Source organism: Monodon monoceros, unplaced genomic scaffold (assembly GCF_005190385.1).
Source record: "Monodon monoceros isolate NGI ecotype Baffin Bay Population unplaced genomic scaffold, NGI_Narwhal_1 Super_Scaffold_18, whole genome shotgun sequence".
Classification (NCBI taxonomy): domain Eukaryota; kingdom Metazoa; phylum Chordata; class Mammalia; order Artiodactyla; family Monodontidae; genus Monodon; species Monodon monoceros.
Genome location: NW_021703774.1, coordinates 175412689 through 175432406, shown reverse-complemented (window position 1 = coordinate 175432406; position 19718 = coordinate 175412689). Strand labels below are relative to the sequence as shown.

Genomic DNA, 19718 nt, shown 5'->3' with positions numbered 1-19718 from the left:
CCTCAAAGAGACATACCTAGATCCAGGACTGGTTCCGGTTAAGTGAGGGCAGGGAGGGAAATAGAGAGGTTGAGAGGGAATGGATTAGGGCAGTGAAGGGAAATCGGGAAAGAGAGGAAGAGGGGAGGAAAGGTGAAGCTGCGTTAGGGATTTGCGAGGGATGCGTCCCAGGGTTAGCGCCCACTGCCATTTGAGTTAGTTATTGACCTTTTGTTCCATCATGTAACTGCTCCCGAACCTTTAGATCAACTACGCTAAGTCACCTACATACAGACCTTCAAGTTGTGAACTTTTAAAGATGCGAACGTGTGTTTGCACGTCCAATCACGTAAGTTCACGTGTCTGGCATACATTGTCATGTGCATGCATCCGCTACAAGTGGTTGTGCTTTTGTGTACTTTATAGTACTGTATTGAGTACAGCAGTACAGTATCTTTATTTAAAGCCCAGGATGTCCGGAAGCACGTGTAAAAGCAGTGGTGATGTAGCTGTTAGTGCTAAGGAGCTCCAAGCAGTCACGATGGAAAACAAAAGTGAAAATAATTGCGAGAGTGGAGCGACGCGAAAAGACGGTGGACCTGATGGAAACGGAGGCCCAGAGAAAGGATGAAGAGAGACAAGAGGAAGAAGAAGTAGCTGAAGAACCGAAGAGATTCACGATGCAGGAAATGGCATGGGATTTTCTTTATTGGAGGCGGCGCTGTTAGTGTTTGAGGCACAGGACCTGAACATAGAACGGTGCACGAAGGTTGCAGCAGCCGTTCAGAATGCAATCCAGTGCTACCGTGTCATCTATGATAAGAAAAAAAGAGCTACTACCCAGACATCACTGGATCGTTTTTTCAGGAGGGTAGATGGAATTGAATCCAGCAAGGAACCAGAAGCTGTGCCATCAGCGTCAGGCGTGAGTGACATTGCAGCTTGCCCTCCGTCTCCTACAGCTGACGATCCTTCAGCTCTACCATCTCCCACCTCCTCTCCCTCCTCCAGTCAGTAACTCTTCTTGCCTGTTCACTCGATGCCAGCCCCTGTATGCCAGCTGTACTGCTGTACTTTTCAAGGGACTGTACTGTAAGATTAAAAATGTTTATTTTTTGTGTTTGTTTTTTATGTATTATTTGTGTGAAAAGTATTATAAACCTATTACAGTACAGTACTATATAGCTACGTGTTAGTTGGGTACCTAGGCTAACTTTGTTGTACTTAACGAAAAAATTGGGCTTAACAAACGCGCTCTCGGGTCGGACCTCATTCGTACGTCGGAGACTTATTGTACACTGCCCAATTTGGGGACTTCCATGAGGACAGCAAGATAGGACAGCCCCGCAACTGTATGAAATCAAGTTGCATCCCCATTTCGTGAAAATCACTCTGTTTTTAGCTTTTTCACCTAATCCAAGGGATGTTTGAATAGCGGCCTCACTAATACATTCATTCAGGCCTCACTCATTTGGAAGTTGCAAAAATTTGAAGATGACTCTGGCTTAGGGGTGGAGCCCTAATGGGAAATGTAGCACCAAGTTACAGCCTCCCAAACTCAAAGTGCAGAAGCAAGTAGCCTGCAGACACAGTAGCTTAGCCCTCGATGTGTTTTTATGTGGTGTCTGGAGCCAGGACACAAAATGGTCCTCATAGGGGTCACGACAGTGTACTAAAAAGGAGCTTAATGGCTAAAATTTTTCCCCAGCTCTGGTGGTTCCCTTGGAGAGATATTTTATTTTGGAATAAAACGGTTAAAGTGGTATAACTTGGATTATTTAAAAGGTTTCTCTGTTTGTCAGAAAGGCCTATGATAAATTGTAAAATAGTATCTTTAGATCATTTTCTCTATTTTGACTTACTTTTTAATACATCCAGTATTTTAGAGTAATACAGCTACTTCTTTTAAAATATAGGCATATCAGTCTGTTGATTTGGAAAGGACTTCACCTATATTTATTCCAGATTTTTACAGAATCTTATGGCATTGTAAAAAAAAAATTATTGTAGTTAATACACTTTTGAGTTCTCTGTAGAATCCAGTGTTTAAAAAAACACATATTTGTGAAACTTCTTGGACTTAAACTGTCTCACGAGGCAGCAGGACAGTTGGAACATCTGTGCAGATGGCATCCCTACAATTAGCCCTGGAAGAAAAGCATTGCCAGCAGCAGCTCTAAATAATTTATGGAGAGTGAGTTGGAAACAGCAAAAGAAGGAGTGTTTCAACTAGAACCCCGGACACGTAGTTTTTCAGTCAGATGCTGAAAACCACCAGGAACTCAGGGCAAATAACATCTCTTATGATTAGAAGCATTCACTAGAAGCAGCCAGGATTTTTTTTTTTTTTTTACGTCTTTGCCCCACATTGTAACACATCTTACTCGCAGAGTTTTCTTTTTTATTGCGTTTTCAACTTTTCTCGTCCCAACCTTGTAAAGCACGGCTGCTAAGGTGAAAGCGTTATCATGTACCGTCTCAGTTACTTGTTAGTTTGTTTGTTTTCAGATGCCTGGTCCCCGATCTGTTTGATGGGATTAGGAAAGCATGGCCCGGAGAGAAGGGAGGGAACTGCTTTTAGTAACTTGGCTGGAGAAAAGTCACCTAGAAATGATGAAGGGAAACAAATATTTTGTTCTACGCAATCTCCTTTACCTTCTTCTGCTTGAAATCCACAACTTTCTATTTTGAACAGATGAAATCAGTCCCTTGTTCAGTATGTATTGAGGGCTTACTACGTCCCAGGCCTCGGGAAGATGGCACTGAGCAGAGCAAAGGCAGGCGCTGGCCCCATAGAACTGTCGAGATCTCTCTTCCTTCCGCTTTATTTCCATTAGGCTGAGGTTCTGGGAATGAAGGATTATTTATGTCTTATTTGGTTTTTGCGTCCCTGGTGGCCACCACCACAACTTGAGTTGTCCTGTTTGCTGTTCCATCCCCAGGACCCTGGCCGGTGCCCGGCAGTGGTGTCCCAGCAGGGGTTGTGCAGTCGACATTCGCAGAATGAGTCTGTTCTGGCCCTGATTCTCCATCTTTCTTCCCCGAGGACTCGGAGTGGTTTTTTTGGTACAGCTGGGCACCCCAGAACAACCTGCCGGCGCTTAATTAATGGTTTCTTGCCCCTTGACAATTCCCGTGCGTTTTGTACTGCGTCTTGGCAATTGTAGTTCTTAAAGGCAGGGTTTTCCTTTTCCACTTCCTCCGTGCAAGTCATTTAAAGTTCATCCCCCGCTCACATCCTTACGTCCAGGTGAGGTGGCTGTTCACCTCCAAGTCCTGTTACAGCGCTTTTTCCCTCTAAAGACCCCGTTGGTGTCTGGTAACAGGCTTTCCTCCGCCGCTTCATCCGTTTCTAGAATGTCTCAATCCGCGCTTATAATATCTCTCATTTTCACTGGGTGCTGAAACTGTTGAGGCAGTGGCCTCCAACTGTGTTGCTTTGGGGGACGTTAGCAAACCTGAAACGTGCTCCTCTTTTGAGATTAGATGACGGTAGGTATAGAATCTGTGTCACAGTTCCCGACTTCCTTTGCTCTCATGCTAATTAGGGGCAGTTTTGCTGCCTCGAACTGCAGTTGGTTCGCTACGTGACCGACGGTGAAGTTGGCTGCTGCGTAATTCAGGTGCCCTTACATGCTGGATGCCGTGGCGTGATCCAGCGGAGCTCCTTGGGTTCCACTGGCCCTTCTTGTCCTTGGAGGAGAGGTTGGACATCTTCGCCCTCGTGCAGCTCCAGCTGTAGCACTGCAAGATTTCAAAGGAGAAATCCTTGTAGATTGGCTTTGCAGCTCTCTAGCAGTCTGTCTCCTCACCGCTGTTCGTCAGCTTAAAGGATTTTTCCCTGTCGTGCCTAAGACTCTGAATTCGTGAACAGGGTGAAACACAGACCAAGAAGAAATATGAATCCCACCTCCCTGCCAACGAAGAAAGTCTGAAGAAGAAGTGCTGATGTCATTTCTAGTGTTTTGGTCCACAGCGCTGGGGAGTTTTGAAGAAGTGGAGGATGGCAGTTTTTCCTAAGGCTAAATTTAGCCATTGCTTTGGAAAATCAGAGTGGTACAGCTTGTGCCTTATCTCCGGCCGGGCCTCACCCTCTCCTCTGCACTTGGACGTCTTCAGTAGCTCGCTGGGGAAGAGCAGCTCCCTGCACTCCAGCGGCCCCTTGATTCTGGGAAGGAATCAAGCGACTTTCCCCGTCTTTCTGAGCTTCCTGCAAAATGCAGGAGGCTTCCAAAGCAGCAGTTACAGTTCTCTACAGAAATAGCCCAAGTCATGCCTCCTTTTGCTTCATCAACCCTTCCTGCCAGCTCAGCCAAGGGCTGGAAATGGAACGAGAGACATGGCCTCTGGTCCCCAGTCCAAATAGCAACAGGAGGGCACATGTGTGCTCAAGCCACAAATAACGCGTTTTAAAATAGCAGATGGTATCTGATGATCGCGCCTTCATTCATTTACCTGCCAAGGCAAAACTTTCTCCTCTGCTCTGGCAGCAAGGCCGGCGGTGGCCCGGGTCGAGCAGTTGGAATAACAAGCTCCGGTTTGCAGATGTTACTTGTCGGCTGATTTTCAGGCCCTGCAAATCCATGTCCACTTTCTGAGGCTGTTCTAGAAAATGTCTCTTTGGTCTCACACGGTAAAAATGTCATGTCTCTAAAACAGCTTAACCTGTTAAGCACTTTCGTAACTAATTAGATCAAGGTGTGCTGCCAGCCACTGTGTTCCAGATACTCCGTTTCACCAGGGAAAAGTAGGAATACCTAGAAGGTAGGGATCTGTATTTACAATGTGACACTGAATGGATAAAGGAAAATGACGTTGCTGTGAAATTCCAGTTTGTGTCTATGAAGGGTCAGATCTTCCTCAGCTTTTCTGCCAGGGTCTTCACCAATACAGTTATATTATTTCCTTACCTGAGCCCCCAGGAAAGGGCAGCCAGCCAGGTAGATGCCTAGAGCTTTTTCACATGATTTCAAGGCACCTCCGTTGGGTTCTGAGCATTTTGACTGCTCTTTCTTTCCCTGGGGGGTAAGGGGTAAAACTGGCTAATTGGAGTATAGTCCCTGGGAGCCCACTGTGGAGAGCAGAGGTCACTCAGAGCCCCTGCCCCAGAGTTTGAATGACCTCATCCATAAATTGGCTTCTGAAGAAGCTTAAATTAGAAAAGAATATTCCTTTCCACTGACTGGGCCCCCATTCTGTATCTGATACCAGGGATACAAGATTTGCAGACAGCTCGCTCTGGTAGAAATGACATGTGTAAGAAAATAACTATACACAGGACACAGAGCAAGACATGATGATTTGCTGGGTAGACTGGAAAGCATGTGGGTCTGGAGTCTAACCTGTGCTCTAATCCCTGCCCTGATACTTAAGACCTCGCGTAAGTAACACATTTTCGGAGCCTCAGCTCCCTCATCTGTAAAAGAAAGAGGAAAATCAGAGTTGTTTTCCAGATCAGAAATAACACATGTGGAATGTCTGGCCTACGTAGATGCTCAGTGGCAGCTACAAATCATAAAACCGAAGGGATGTTTGAGCCACACTCTGAAGAATAAGAAGGTCGCCATGTGGACATGGGGAAAGGTTGGCATCACCCAAGGCGCAAAAACATGTAAGGTTCCTGATGGCTTTGAAGAACAGTGAGTATGAGAGGACCCCTAAAAAGTAGCCCGAGGCCATCAGCAAAGAGCATCCCCTGCCATACCAAACGCTTGCCGTTTTATTTGTAGGTCACAGGGGAGGCAGCTAAGTGTTTTTTGGCAAAAGATTATCCGATATAAAGTCAGAAATTGCTTCACGTCGTATTGCTCAATACAGGCATGAAAATCAAGTCAGTTCCAAGATTTAAAGTGCGTTGTGCGTAACCTAGAGGAGGTTATGGCCACTAGGTGCGGCTGAACACCTGAGACCAGCACTAGCCTAAGCCCAGCTAGTCGTGGGCTCCTGACACAGACGCTTTCTCTCATCAGATGCCCAAACACTTGGGATTCTCCGGATTTACAGCAGCAAATCCCAAACCTTCTAAACTTAGAATGTACTGTGGGTGTCTGACTCCATGAAGCTTTTTCTGTGTTAAAACTTTGGCACTGCTTAGGAACTTTAGGTCGATATTAATTGGGGACATTTTTAAAATGAGTCGCTTTGAGGGTTAGGAATCCCTGTCAAAGAGAGATGCAGAGATGACCCATGACTGCTGCTGTGCTGTGTGACACTTTGTGTGGTAGCCCTGAGGAGACACTTGGACAGGGTGAACCCAGCAAGAGTAAAGGGGACATGAAGCGGGCCAGCAGTTGGCTGGAAATGTTTTTTCATCTTCTTGATCTCCGGAGTACTCAGAGCTATTCTGGGATCAGGAGCGTATTTTTCTTTATGTTTTCTAGTGTTGTTGGAAAACTCTAGGAACTGAAGGATAACAAAGTGGTTGGATATACTACATGCTATATCCTGTACCTGTACTTTTGAGATACAGGAATTAGGCCTAGGCTTCTCTCTTTGTAGTTTAATGTATCAGGAAGATTTCTTTTCAGCATTTATTTTATCGACTTATTATATCCAGGTAACACAGTTACTTCCACCATCATTTTATCTATGTTTAAAATGCCCCCTAGAAGGGTAGAATGAATACTGCAGTGCTGTGTTAGAGTTGGAGACATTGTATGAACTCATGTTTATTTTCATATAGATAGAAAAATAATTATAGATATGTGTGCATACATGGGCTGTTATACTTACAACTTTGTCCTGGCTCTGTGCACTGAGAGGGCCCAGGAGCAGTGACACTCCAGCAGTAATGAGCACACCTAGCACCCGGATCTTGGTTTCTAAATGCCATTCTCCAATAAAAGAAACCAGGGCTCCCTAGAGAGACTGCTGATTCTAGGGCTGGGACAGGGAAAGTACAAGATGAGCCTGGAGCATCCGGTAATGCCAGAAAGTAAGGAAGTGCTCGAAAAAGAAGGGAAAAAAGCTGAGGGTATGTCCAAGGGACACAGGAGCCAGCTTGAAAGAGCTCCCAGTGGCCACGCTGGGACAATTTGGGCAATTAATGTAGTATTGGATGATGACCAAAGTGTAAAATAAATATATGTGAGTTCATACTAGTACAGATAAAAGGTTGATCAAGTAAATAAACCATGAAGGACAAATCTTCCTTATAGAAGAACTCCAAATAATATGTGTGGATACTCCTCTATCCACAGGGTGGCACTTAATTCTCGTCCCCTTGCTCGGCTGGACTTAGGGACTTGCTTCCAAAGGATAGAGTAGGGAAAGAGGAAAATAGGAACTTTATCATGGAGCACCGTAGATTTATAGAGCAAATGATCACGGTCTATATCAGCAGTACATCATCATTTACCCCCGCTTGTGTGATGGGCAGGGCACCTGCCCTCTGTGATCCTCTTGCTAAAAACCCATGACTCCAGTCTAATCATTAGAAAACATATCAGGCCAACTTCAGGGCAGGGACATCTACAAAGTACTTGACCAGTAGTCTTCAAAACTGCTCAAATTGTGACAGATCAGAGAAGAGAAAGGCGATTTAACAGCTAAATGCAACATGGTATCCTTGGTTGGATGCTGGAACAGAAAAAAATACATTAATTCTAATTCAGTTCTGATGGTGTGGTCTGACTCAAGTCTATAATTTAGTGAATAGTAGTGATATACCAGTGTTAGTTGCTGAGTTTTGACAAATGTACCCTAATTGCGTAAGATGTTCATATTAGGGGAAACTGGGTGAAGGGTATGTGGGAACTCGACTACCTTTGCAACTCATCTGTGAATCTCAATTATTCAAAAAATTTTTTTAAATGTATTTTTTTTTTAATGTTCCAGAGGTATGACTGGGTAAAAGGTCCCTGTCCAATAGTAGTTCAGACTTAAGAGAGTCTGACCACTTTTAAAAATTCAGTTTATTTCATCTTCACGGGCAGCATAGATAGTGATATTCCCATTTTACAGAGAAAATTGAGGTGCAAAATGGTCATTATTTTTCCACAGTCACACAGTGACAGGATTAAACCTGGAGCTCTTCTCTCTACTCCAGTGTTCTTTCCACTATGTCATCGCTGCCCAGTCTAGAAATGCTGCTTCTGCTAAAAAGGGTGCAGCTCGAACAGGCTCGGGAAGAGGCTTGGAATGAACCGTGAGCCAGACTTGCTGCAAAGCCATCAGCGTCATTTACCTTTTGTCTGGGGTACAGGTGGGTGGGTGCGTGTGTCTTGAATGTAGTGGGAAGGAATTGCTGCATGATAGTTGAAAGATCTCATTCCCTGAAACCACACAAGTAAATAAACTGCTTTAGAGAAAAGCAGGTGGCAAAGACAGGCACCTGGGAAGACATCCCACTCAGAAGAAAAAGAAAGTAATAAAGAGGCAAGATCTGATGGGGATGAGAGAGGAGTGCCTGCAGAGAGCAGTGCAAGGAGGTGGATTTTAAATCGTTTTCGAGTGTCGTCAGGTCTGAATTAGTCGTGTGCTTGAGAAGATGCACAGCCCAATGCTGTTGGCAGAGCCCGTGTGGATGGACCGGGTATGATGTACAGGAGGTGGCATTTTGCATGTCCACATGGGGTGGGAACCCGTGCTTCTGCTCGAGCAGGTGGTCCTGGGGTCCTTCTTTAACAAGCACTGGGGTGGAAAGAGGATTCATTCTTGAGGAAGGAGGCTGGGGTCTTAGAGCAGCAGTTCTTGAAATGTGGTCTCAGCCCAGAAGCATCAGCGTCACCTGAGAACGTGTTTGAAATGCACCCTCTAGGCTCACCCAAACCTAGCAAAACCAACACCAACACTAACACCAAAGCAAGCTGGGCATTGCCCCCACCAGTGTGTTTCAAAAAGCCCACTGGGTGATTCTGATGCCTGCTGGCACCTGAGAACCACTAGGCTGAGCAGACGCCTCCACTCGGGTGGCACACTGCCTGCAGCGGGCACGAGCCGGAGGGTGAGCACCCAGACACCACTGCCGCCGCAGGGGGGACCCAGACGTATAACCCTGGAGGCTCACGTGCTTCGGGAAGTGGGTGCCCTCAGCTTACTTTCCGTGCAGCCGGGTCTCACAAGGGAGCAGTCCAGTCGCTTCACTCAGACTGTCCTAAGGACAGGGGGCTTGCAACCCCTCAAAGCTGCATCACCGTTGGCTCTGTTTGAAGCATCGTGGGCAAGACTGCAGCCAAATTCATCAGCCCCTTCAATCTGTACGTTATTTGTTTTCCTCTCCTCCCCGCCTCCACAGTGCATTAATTTAACAACCCGGGTTCATTCAGCCTGCAGAAATTATCTGTTGGCCAACAAAGGAGCACAGGGATCTCTTCACTAAGCCATCCCCCAGTGCCTGGTACACAGTAGGTGCTCAATAAATATTTGTGCGTGAACAAATAGATCTTCAAATGTACTTTTTTCATCAGAAAAAGTTTTTTGCTTCTAATTGTATTACCCTCATCGTATAATTTCACACAATATACAATTAAGATGAGTGATAGCTCTGAAATTGCCAAGTGTTTTGCAATAATGTTTTAGTTAATAAAGCTGTAAAGCCCAAAACAAGCATCAAGTTGTTGCTTTTGACTTGCCAGTCATGGAGAGTTGGACACCATCATTTTTTCCATCGGAGGAAGCCTTACAGAGGAAAGGAAGTATGATCAGAAAGTCTCCGATTCTTGATTCACAGGGTGGCACAGACCTGACTCTCTGGGATGCCAGCTCAGTTGTTTCACGTTTTAATCATCACTACCTCCCCCCTTTGGAGTCAAGAGGCTCAGAGATGCCGTTCTGCACGATATAATTTTCTTAAGAGGCAAAAAAACCGCCTCTGAGTATCTTCACGGAGTGCTTCTCAGAGCAGCTTAATCACACGCAAGAGCTGACTGCACAGCCCGCTGTGGCGCCGAAGCTGGACACGCAGCCCGGAAGCAGGGAGCCAGTGACCCCTGGGGCAGACAAGGCGTCGTGGTGACAGTGTTTTGGCGGGGAGATGCATTGGCGGGGCCTGGCTCCGCGATGTCGGGGAGGGTCGGTCTGCAGTGTCCACGCTTGGCAGGGGATGGGTGGGGGATGGGTGGAGTTGGGGGGACGAGCCGGGGCTGCCTGCACTGTCACCGCCGCAGCCAGAACAGAGCCACCCCGACGGGCTGAGCACAGCCGGGTGGCGAGCTCTGTGCCCTTCTGCCCCTTGGCATGACGTGGCATGTTAATCTTGGCCACTGTGCTCCAGACAAGTGCAAACCGATCTCCGAGAGACGCGAATCGGATTCTGAACACTCACTTAATAGATGCAAGATTTGCAGGCTGGCAGAAGAAATCATCAGAACATGGCTATAGAGGCTTAAGCTGTTTCAGTGGGATGAGTGAGGGTCTCTGGGTGGGTTCAGAGATGAGTGGTTGTCTGGCTAGCAGGATCAGCAGGAAGCAGGGAGAGTTTATAAACATACCACGAAGGATAACTGCTGCTCCACTTGGGATCACACTCTTTTTTTCTTACCTTTTTTTTTTTTTTTGCGTTACGCGGGTCTCTCACCGCTGTGGCCTCTCCCGTTGCGGAGCACAGGCTCCGGACGCGCAGGCTCAGCGGCCATGGCTCACGGGCCCAGCCGCTCCGCGGCATGTGGGATCCTCCCGGACCGGGGCATGAACCCGTGTCCCCTGCATCGGCAGGCGGACTCTCAACCACTGCGCCACCAGGGACGCCCGGATCACACTCTTTTTGAAAGGTAAAATTCTTTGTCCTCAGTTGGCTCCAGATGGAGAAGTCCCACATTCTACAAAATTTCCATTTTCTAATGAGGGCATGGAGTAAGGATTCTAAAATCAACTCTGAAGTCACTTTGTTTTCCATTAGTGGTCACAGGATGACCACGGCCATGGCCAGTGCATCACAAGCAGATCCATTCAGGGTTACTCCCCCATCCGTGACTATGCCACTGAGATGCTTAGAGGGTCCTCAGAGTTCGTCACATCTGTCTGCATGAAATTGGAACAGAGAGACATTACCTTTCACTTTTAAAGAGGAAGGATTTTTTCCTCTCATGTTGTCCCTGGAAATAGCTTACTAAGAAAATAATACCACAGTTCTTGAAAAGCAGTCTACCTCCTCTTGCTTTTGTGGTTTAGAAGAGTGAGATCAATTTGACATTCGGTACTGAAAACTTCCCCGTTTTCAATACCGAATTGAAAACGTATTTACTATCTTTTTACTTTGAGAAAAAAGTTCTGTTCCCTCGGGTAAGACCGTCTAATCCTTGTGCATCTTCTCTTCCCATAACTTTCCCTTCCTGTTGTCACGTGGGGGCTAAGCTCCGGGTCCTGGAGACGGAGGAGCCAGGTATCTTTTCATGCCTCAGTGTCTTCATCTGTAAAATGAAGACAGTGACAGGACCAGCCTCACACAATGGCCGTGAGGGTAAATGAGTTAACATTTGTCAAGTGATTTACACAGTGACTGGCACGGATTCGGTAAGTGTTAGCTCCGTCCACTTTTTAATCTCTCGTAGGATCGATACGCTTTACCCACTAGTGTCAGGATTTACAGTCAGGATAGCAAGGAACGCTGATAAAATATTTCTTCTCCGAGGGTACTCCTTTTCATGATTCAGTTGGCTGTATTTTGAAAATAGTGACGCCATTAGCAATTTTGAGGAAGAACTATGTTGTCACAGGTGTTTGATCAATTTCCCAAGACATTTCATTCACATGCCACAAGGTGATGCTGATGGCTGGCACACTTATCTGGGACTTACCCATGTCCTGAGCGTTTTCATCTGTTACTTCATTAAATTCTCTCAGCACCCCTCGGAGGTAAGCACAGACACTGTCCCCATTTAAGAGTTAAGGAGGGCTTCCCTGGTGGCGCAGTGGTTGAGAGCCCGCCTGCCGATGCAGGGGACACGGGTTCGTGCCCCGGTCCGGGAAGATCCCACATGCTGCGGAGCGGCTGGGCCCGTGAGCCATGGCCGCTGAGCCTGCGCGTCCGGAGCCTGTGCTCCGCAACGGGAGAGGCCACAACAGTGAGAGGCCCGCGTACCACAAAAAAAAGAAAAAAAGAAGAGTTAAGGAAACTGAGACACCAAAGGTTTTGTTCAAAGTTACACAACTATTATATGGCACAGCCAGTGTTCTTAACTGTGTCCTGATTGGTCCTTACCCGCCTCTCCAGCTTCATCTTCTGCTCTCCTCTCTGCTGTGGTCCAGCCACATGGCTTCTGCTCCTGGAACGTTCTGCCTCAGGGCCTTTGCATTTACTCTTACCTAACCCCAGCTCTAATGTATGTGTGTGTCTGTGGCTACAGCCTGGATCAGAAAATCTTTTTTTTTTTTTTCCAGTGTGTGGGTAAAAGATACTACTTAAAAAAAAAATCTAGATATCTATATCTGTGTGGGGTTGTGTGTGTTCTTCTTTCCCATAGTGATTGCTTTCTTCCAGTGATTTAAATTAAATTGTATTCATTTCATTTGTTTGCTCTAGGGGCCTTTCAACCAGATCTCTCTTCAAGGTTTCCATTGGGGAATTTGCCAAAGAAATGAGGTCCAGGAACCTGAAACCAGGACCTTGACAAAAACGGGTTTTCTGTTCCTTTCGCTGAGAACTTTGGGCTGCTGTCGAGGCTGCAGTCTTATGTGAAGTGTCAGGGTCACTACCGTGCTGGAGAAATCCAGCCTGGACAAAGCCCGGTGATTTGGTTGGGTCGGTGGCCATCTTGTATGCCCGTCCTGCAGGCTCGCCTAGGCCACGTGTTAATGGCCCTTCTTCCAGAACACAACCTCACTCTTCCTTGTTCTGCCCTAGATAACCAGTTCAGGATGTCCATCCTTGAGCGACTGGAGCAGATGGAAAGGAGGATGGCTGAGATGACCGGGTCGCAGCAGCACAAGCAGGGGAGCGGAGGAGGGAGCAGCGGAGGGGGCAGCGGTAGTGGGAACGGAGGAAGCCAAGCTCAGGTACGAGTCTGCGCGGACTGTCGCCTTTCATGGTGTCTAATGTTTTATTGACGTGCGAGGCTGTCGATCACAAGTCCCTTCTCTGCTGCTGCTGGCACCCTTCCTGGAAGAGGCAAGAGGCAGGGGGGTGCTTTGTAGTCCCTGTGTTTCTGAGTATTCAACTCTGTGTTAGGGAAGAAGCCTTGGACTGTGGGGCTTCTCAGTGGTTCACCTTCCTAAGCCTCGAATCACTTACTGATCTCAGAACTCACTGCAGTTATCTGACAGCGGGAGGGCGGGCATCCAGTGACAGAACAGAGGCCAAGAGATGACTCAGATTCGCTGGGCTCAGAGTTCAATTAGAACCTATTTTGTGTTTTGTGTTCTATCTTTATCTTAAGTATAAATAGAAAACATAATTGTTTTATAAGGGCCCAGAGAAACTGTTTCTGTAATTTTTCAGTGCAGAATAGTAGAACATTATACATTCTGTCGTTGTTACAAATGCTTTTTCATCAGTTCCGTGATGAATGCATTATTATTGTCAGGTACAGGGAAATCATCAAATATTATTTTAGAGTCCCATTAGTCTTGAAGGCTTTATGTCAATTTCATTTAGGAGCTTCATTTTGGGGAAGTTTCCTAGGCAGAAATTATTTTTCAGGAGGCCCTAGGATAAATTTTTTTTAATTAATTAAATTTTTTTTTTTTTTTTTGGCATTGTTGGGTCTTCATTGCTGCGCGCGGGCTTTCTCTAGTTGCGGCGAGCGGGGGCTACTCTTTGTTGCAGTGCATGGGCTTCTCATTGCGGTGGCTTCTCTTGTTGCGGAGCACGGGCTCTAGGAGTGTGGGCTCCGTAGTTGTGGCGCACGGGCTTAGTTGCTCCGTAGCATGTGAGATCTTCCCGGACCAGGGATTAAGCCCGTTTTCCCTTGCATTGGCAGGCGGATTCTTAACCCCTGCACCACCAGGGAAGTCCCCTAGAATGAATTTAAAGGGACTGATGGTGTTTCTTACCTCCACCACTGAGACATCACCTAAAAACTTCAAATAATTCCCCCTCTTTCTCTTCAAGATGAATGTTGATTTTTTTCTGAACAATTATATTTTAAAGTGAACATTTGGAGTTTTATGATCCTTGTAAATATCAAGTATTAGTAATATTTTTAATAATAGATGAAACACATCTATTTCATCACAATAGATGAAAACAAAGCATACGGTACCACACCCCCGAAACCAACCTTTTTCCCGGAATTTCCTTCTTATTTCTCTCCTATCTTAAGAAATCAGTGGAAAAGGAAAGACTTGGCACAAAGGAAAATATTATTAAGGCTTCCTGTCCACCTGATACTACTGTTTTATAAAAAGAAGTAAACATTATTTACTATCTATCTCATGGCTAAAATAAGAGATTCCCACGAAATCCTTTTTATTTCACCAACAAAGGCTTCATAAAGGGAATGGAGAGTAGTGTCATTTTATAGCTCACCTATCTGGCAACTGGCCTATTGTCTGATCCCATATTAACTGCTACTGAATACTCTTTCATCAGTTTAAGCTGGCTTCGATAGATATCTGTGTCCACCTTATGTGATAGAGATGGAGCTGTTTTTGTTAATGCAAAGAAATTTCCTCTTTGCCCACTACCCAGTGACTTCCGTGTGCCCCTGAATGTGTCTGTCTGGGCCTTTCGAGTCAAGGTCATTCTGCTGAAGGTCGGGCTTGCCCGGCTGTGCTCCTCTAAACATGTCGCGACAGTTCTAGTGAGGGTGACATTAACCGTCCTCTGACTTTTTATTTTTGCAGATGTTTTTTTTTCCAGATTTCAAAACAGAAAACAATGAGGAGCAACAGTGTTTCTGTAGTAATTGAATTTCATGGGGTTTGTAACTGGACAAAATACCTTTAAAATAATACCAGAGAGGAGAATTAGACCAGAAGGGCCATTTATTCGGGGTGGGGTGGGGGGGTGGTGGTTGTGAAATGTAAAAGTGCTAGAGCAGAGACTCAGATAAGCTGTTGAGGTTCCTAACTTTGATTTTATTTTTCTTCTTTCACAACCTCCTTTTACAAAAAAGAGAAGAAAGCCAGGTGGCTAACATGAGTGAACTTCTCTTTCTCGTGTGCCTCTGTGGTTAGCAAGAACGCTTAAATTTCAAGGTCTCTCATGCCTTCCCCAGTGTCCTTTTTGTTTTATATAAAGGACTGGATTATTACTGGATTTTTTAAAATCTGTTTTTTTGGGTTTTTTGCGGTACGCGGGCCTCTCACTGTTGTGGCCTCTCCCGTTGCGGAGCACAGGCTCCGGACGCGCAGGCTCAGCGGCCATGGCTCACGGGCCCAGCCGCTCCGCGGCACGTGGGATCTTCCCGGACCGGGGTACGAACCCGTGTCCCCTGCATCGGCAGGCGGACTCTCAACCACTGCGCCACCAGGGAAGCCCTAAAATCTGTTTTTTCAATTGAGATATAATTGACATATAATATCATATTAGTTTCGGGTGCACAGCCAGATGATTCGGTATTTGTATACATTTTGCCAGATCACCACCATGATAAGCCTAGTTAACATCCATCATCACACATAGTTACAAACTTTTTCTCCTTGTGTTGAGAACTTTTAAGATCTGCTGTCTTAGCAACTTTCCAGTATGCAGTACAGTCTTATGAACTATAGTTGCCATTGCTGTACATTACATCCCCAGGACTTATTTGTTTTATAACTGGAAGTTTATAACTTTTGACCCCCTTCACCCATTTTTCCCACCTCCTCCCCCCACCTCTGGCAACTATCAGGCTGTTCTCTGTATCTATGAGGTCAGGAGGCGTGTGTGTGTGTGTGTGTGTGTGTGAAGATTCCTCATATAAGGGGCATCATACGGTATTTGTCTTTCTCTGACTTATTTCACTTAATGTAACGCCCTCAAGGTCCATCCATGTTGTTGCAAATGTATTACTGGATATTTCTAAGTGCTTCTTTAGGGAGAAAAATCCCCATCTAAGTGACTTAATTCTCCTTCAGAAGGAGCAGGGGAGTCAGGAGCTCCAGGCAGCCGGTGGTGGAAGCATACGTTACCCTGCCTTACTCTCCCCTGACAGTTTACTGCCTGCAGTGCTTACTTCAGCTGGGAGGCTGGGGCCACGTTTTCTGTTCATTTCTTTTTAGCCGTATATACTTTCCCTGAGCTGGATCAGCACGAAGCTCACAATCAGAGCGTCAGCTGCAGCAGACGGACTCTGACGTCCTTAGAGTTACAGAAAATTACCGTGTGCCCGGCTGCGGACATGTGCCGCTGAGCTGGACGCAGCACGTTCTGTTCTCCCTTTCGAGATGTCTTATTTTCAGCTTCATGCTTCCCGTTTTCCGCTGCAAATCATAACGCACTGGTTTCCCACCCCGGCATCCGAATGCTGACTTGGTACAGGGCCTTTGGTCCTCCGATCGGAACACGTGCCATTTCATTACAGTGCGCATCTGGCCCCGGGACCCTGGGGAGCTGCTTTGAGAGCCGCGTGGTTGTCGTGTGCGAGAAGATGATGAGCCGGGCCTGCTGGGCAAAGTCCAAGCATCTGATCCACTCAAAGACTTTCCGTGGAATGACCCTCCTCCACCTGGCCGCAGCCCAGGGTTACGCCACCCTCATCCAGACCCTGATCAAATGGCGGTAAGGCTGGGGCCAGACGGACGCTGTCATCCTCACCCCTCAGCAGGCGTTCCTCTTAGGGTGTCCAGTGGTGGAGGGAAATCTGGCCATTCGGGGAGCGTGGTAGCCTGAGAGCAAAGGGCTCTCTCTGTGGACAGTTCCAAGAAGTTCTATGAACTTCTGCCTGCGAAGTCCTGAGTGAGATGCTGAACTAAACATTGGACTTTTTTTTTTTTATATATATAAATTTATTTATTTATTTTTGGCTGTATTGGATCTTCGTTTCTGTGCGAGGGCTTTCTCCAGTTGTGGCAAGTGGGGGCCACTCTTCATCGCGGTGCGCAGGCCTCTCACTGTCGCGGCCTCTCTCGTTGCGGAGCACAGGCTCCAGATGCGCAGGCTCAGTAGTTGTGGCTCACGGACCCAGTTGCTCCGCGGCATGTGGGATCCTCCCAGACCAGGGCTCGAACCCGTATCCCCTGCATTGGCAGGCAGATTCTCAACCACTGCGCCACCAGGGAAGCCCAACATTGGACTTTTTATTTCCCCTGGGCCTCTGGCAAAACAGAGAGCCCAGAGCACCCTAGGGAGTCTGGGGCTCTATTTCTTCACGCCAGGAATGTGACACGCCCAGTTTGGTTTCATCTCTGTGGGTTTCATAACGTTCTGGTATTTTTTAACGTGGATTCATTGTGCAGTAATTTCTGGTGCTGTTCGTTCCAGCACAAAGCATGCAGATAGCATTGATTTGGAACTGGAGGTTGACCCCTTGAATGTGGACCACTTCTCCTGTACTCCTCTGGTAAGAAATGGGTTCATTTATTCCCCGAACTGTTTTTCTAGGCTGGCATAGGGATGTGCTTGGTTCCCTTTGTATTATCCCTCATTGAACATACGACATGTATCGGAGCTACTTTGTAATGGTAACGTTTTATGGCCCCATTGAGATCGGTGCCGAGGACCAATTAGTCAATTGGCAGCAATGGCAAAGGTCAAATATGTTTTTTAACTCGTATTGAGGAAGCTCGCTTTGTCTCTCTCTTTTTTCAGATGTGGGCATGTGCTCTCGGGCACTTAGAAGCAGCTGTCGTGCTGTACAAGTGGGACCGTCGGGCTATCTCTATTCCGGACTCTCTAGGAAGGCTGCCTTTGGGAATTGCCAGGTCAAGGGGTCATGTGAAATTAGCAGAGTGTCTGGAGCACCTGCAGAGGGACGAGCAGGCTCAGCTTGGCCAGAACCCCAGAATCCACTGTCCTGCAAGTGAGGAACCCAGTGCAGAGAGCTGGATGACCCAGTGGCACAGCGAAACAATCCACTCCCCAGAAATACCCAAAGGAGTCACCGTCATTGCAAGTACCAATCCAGGTAAACATTTTAAATGATTACATCTCAGAACTTGGCAGATTTCCCTTTTGCTTTCGTGCAGCTACCCTCAGAAAAGTCCATAGGATATTCACATACATTTAAGGGTTTGGGGTTTTTTTTTTTTAGTGTTTCTAATTTTCCTTTTAGTTATTAGAATGCCTAGTGCTTCCCCCGGCCCATACCACCCCAAAACTGCAGAAAGTAGCAAAAAAAAAATCTATGTTCGTGCAAGAAAGAACTACAGATTTTGGAGGAGGATTATCTGAATATAGTATATGCTGCTGGGGAATATTGAAATGTTAGGGACATGTCTTGAGTTCTGGCTTTGCACTTCGTGTCTCTCAGGCATAGAGAAAGTGTTAATTCTTTAGGATTCCTAATTGTATCGCCTGTCCTGACTATCCTTTCTACTGTACTTTTCAGAGCTGAGAAGACCTCGGTCTGAACCCTCTAATTACTACAGCAGTGAGAGCCACAAAGATTATCCAGCTCCCAAAAAGCATAAATTGAACCCTGAGTACTTCCAGGCAAGGCAGGAGAAGCTGCTTTCCACTGCACTGAGTCTGGAACAGCCAAATATCAGGAAGCAGAGCCCTAGTTCTAAGCAGTCTGTCCCCGAGACAATCAGCCCCAGTGAAGGAGTGAGGGACTACAGCCGGGAAATCTCCCCTCCCACTCCAGAGACTGCAGGATTCCAAGCCTCTGGATCTCAGCCGGTAGTAAAGTGGAATTCCAAAGATCTTTACATTGGTGTGTCTACAGTACAGGTGACTGGAAATCCGAAGGGGACCAGTGTAGGAAAGGATGCAACACCTTCACAGGTGCGTCCACGGGAACCAATGAGTGTCCTGATGATGGCTAACAGAGAGGTGGTGAACACAGAGCTGGGGTCCTACCGTGATAGTGCAGAAAGTGAGGAGTGCTCACAACCCATGGATGATATACAGGTGAGCGTGGGGAAGGTAAACCTGCAGAGGCTGGTCCATCCGTCCTAGTTTCCTTGATCTTTACTGCCAATTTCCAGAGGTCATGTCATTTTCTCACAGGTGAAGGGTGCGAAGTCTGGGCTTATATATAAGAATTTTGGAGTGTCTTCTTTACTTGGGCCACATTTTCACTTGTGAGTCAAGCATTGTGAACAGGGCCTAAATACCAGGGACCCAGATCTCAGTAGAGCCTTGTACTAGCTCCTCAAAACTCCTACAATAAGTCTTTTGCTTCCTCCTTGCATCCAGGGTGACTGATTTTGCTGTTTAAGTACTAGTTAGAGTCACAGCCTGATAATGGCTAAAACGGGAGGCCTGTGGGTAGAATTTGAATGACGTAAGTGATTTGATAAGCACAACAAGCCTCTAGCCCTTGTAAAGGCATATATCGTCTGAGGCTCTCATGAGGTGCAGTGGAATCTCCCTAAAGCTGATAATTGACTGCTTTTATGATAAATCCAGGATCCTTTTAGGGCTTCACAGTTGTTATAGATTAAGAGAATACATACTGAAGTAAATTTGAGGTTAGGCTCTTAAACAAGCAAATTCCATTAATTAAAATATACCCTATGGGGAGGACAAAATGAGCATCCTGAGAACATGTGTCTGACTTCTTCTCTTTCCCTCTTCCCATCGATAGAATCCAAAACAAATATAAAAGGAGAAAACTCCCATAAGAAATTCACTAGGGCACCTGTGCCTGTAGAAATGATGGGGATCTCGTATCCCAGACAGCATTCCTAGATAGGTCTGGTTGCTAAAACACTCCTGTTCATTGCATCCCAGGGGACCCTTCCTACCAGCCCCCACTGTTTAGCACAGGACAAGA

At 46.5% G+C, this 19718-nt stretch overlaps 1 protein-coding gene across 10 annotated transcripts in view; it reads left to right on the top strand.

Moving 5' to 3' along the window:
• Positions 1 to 19718, top strand: part of CAMTA1 (calmodulin binding transcription activator 1) — an 823330-nt gene that overhangs the window by 778426 nt on the left and 25186 nt on the right. For 6 of the 10 annotated variants that reach the window (XM_029227275.1, XM_029227277.1, XM_029227284.1 and 3 more), the window contains 5 exons: positions 12761 to 12912; positions 16362 to 16558; positions 17261 to 17339; positions 17588 to 17903; positions 18327 to 18850. In XM_029227275.1, the coding sequence (XP_029083108.1) occupies positions 12761 to 12912; positions 16362 to 16558; positions 17261 to 17339; positions 17588 to 17903; positions 18327 to 18850 (1268 nt within the window). The remainder of the gene's footprint in view (positions 1 to 12760; positions 12913 to 16361; positions 16559 to 17260; positions 17340 to 17587; positions 17904 to 18326; positions 18851 to 19718) is intronic. The other 4 variants (XM_029227281.1, XM_029227280.1, XM_029227279.1 and 1 more) reach the window with 1 other exon arrangement.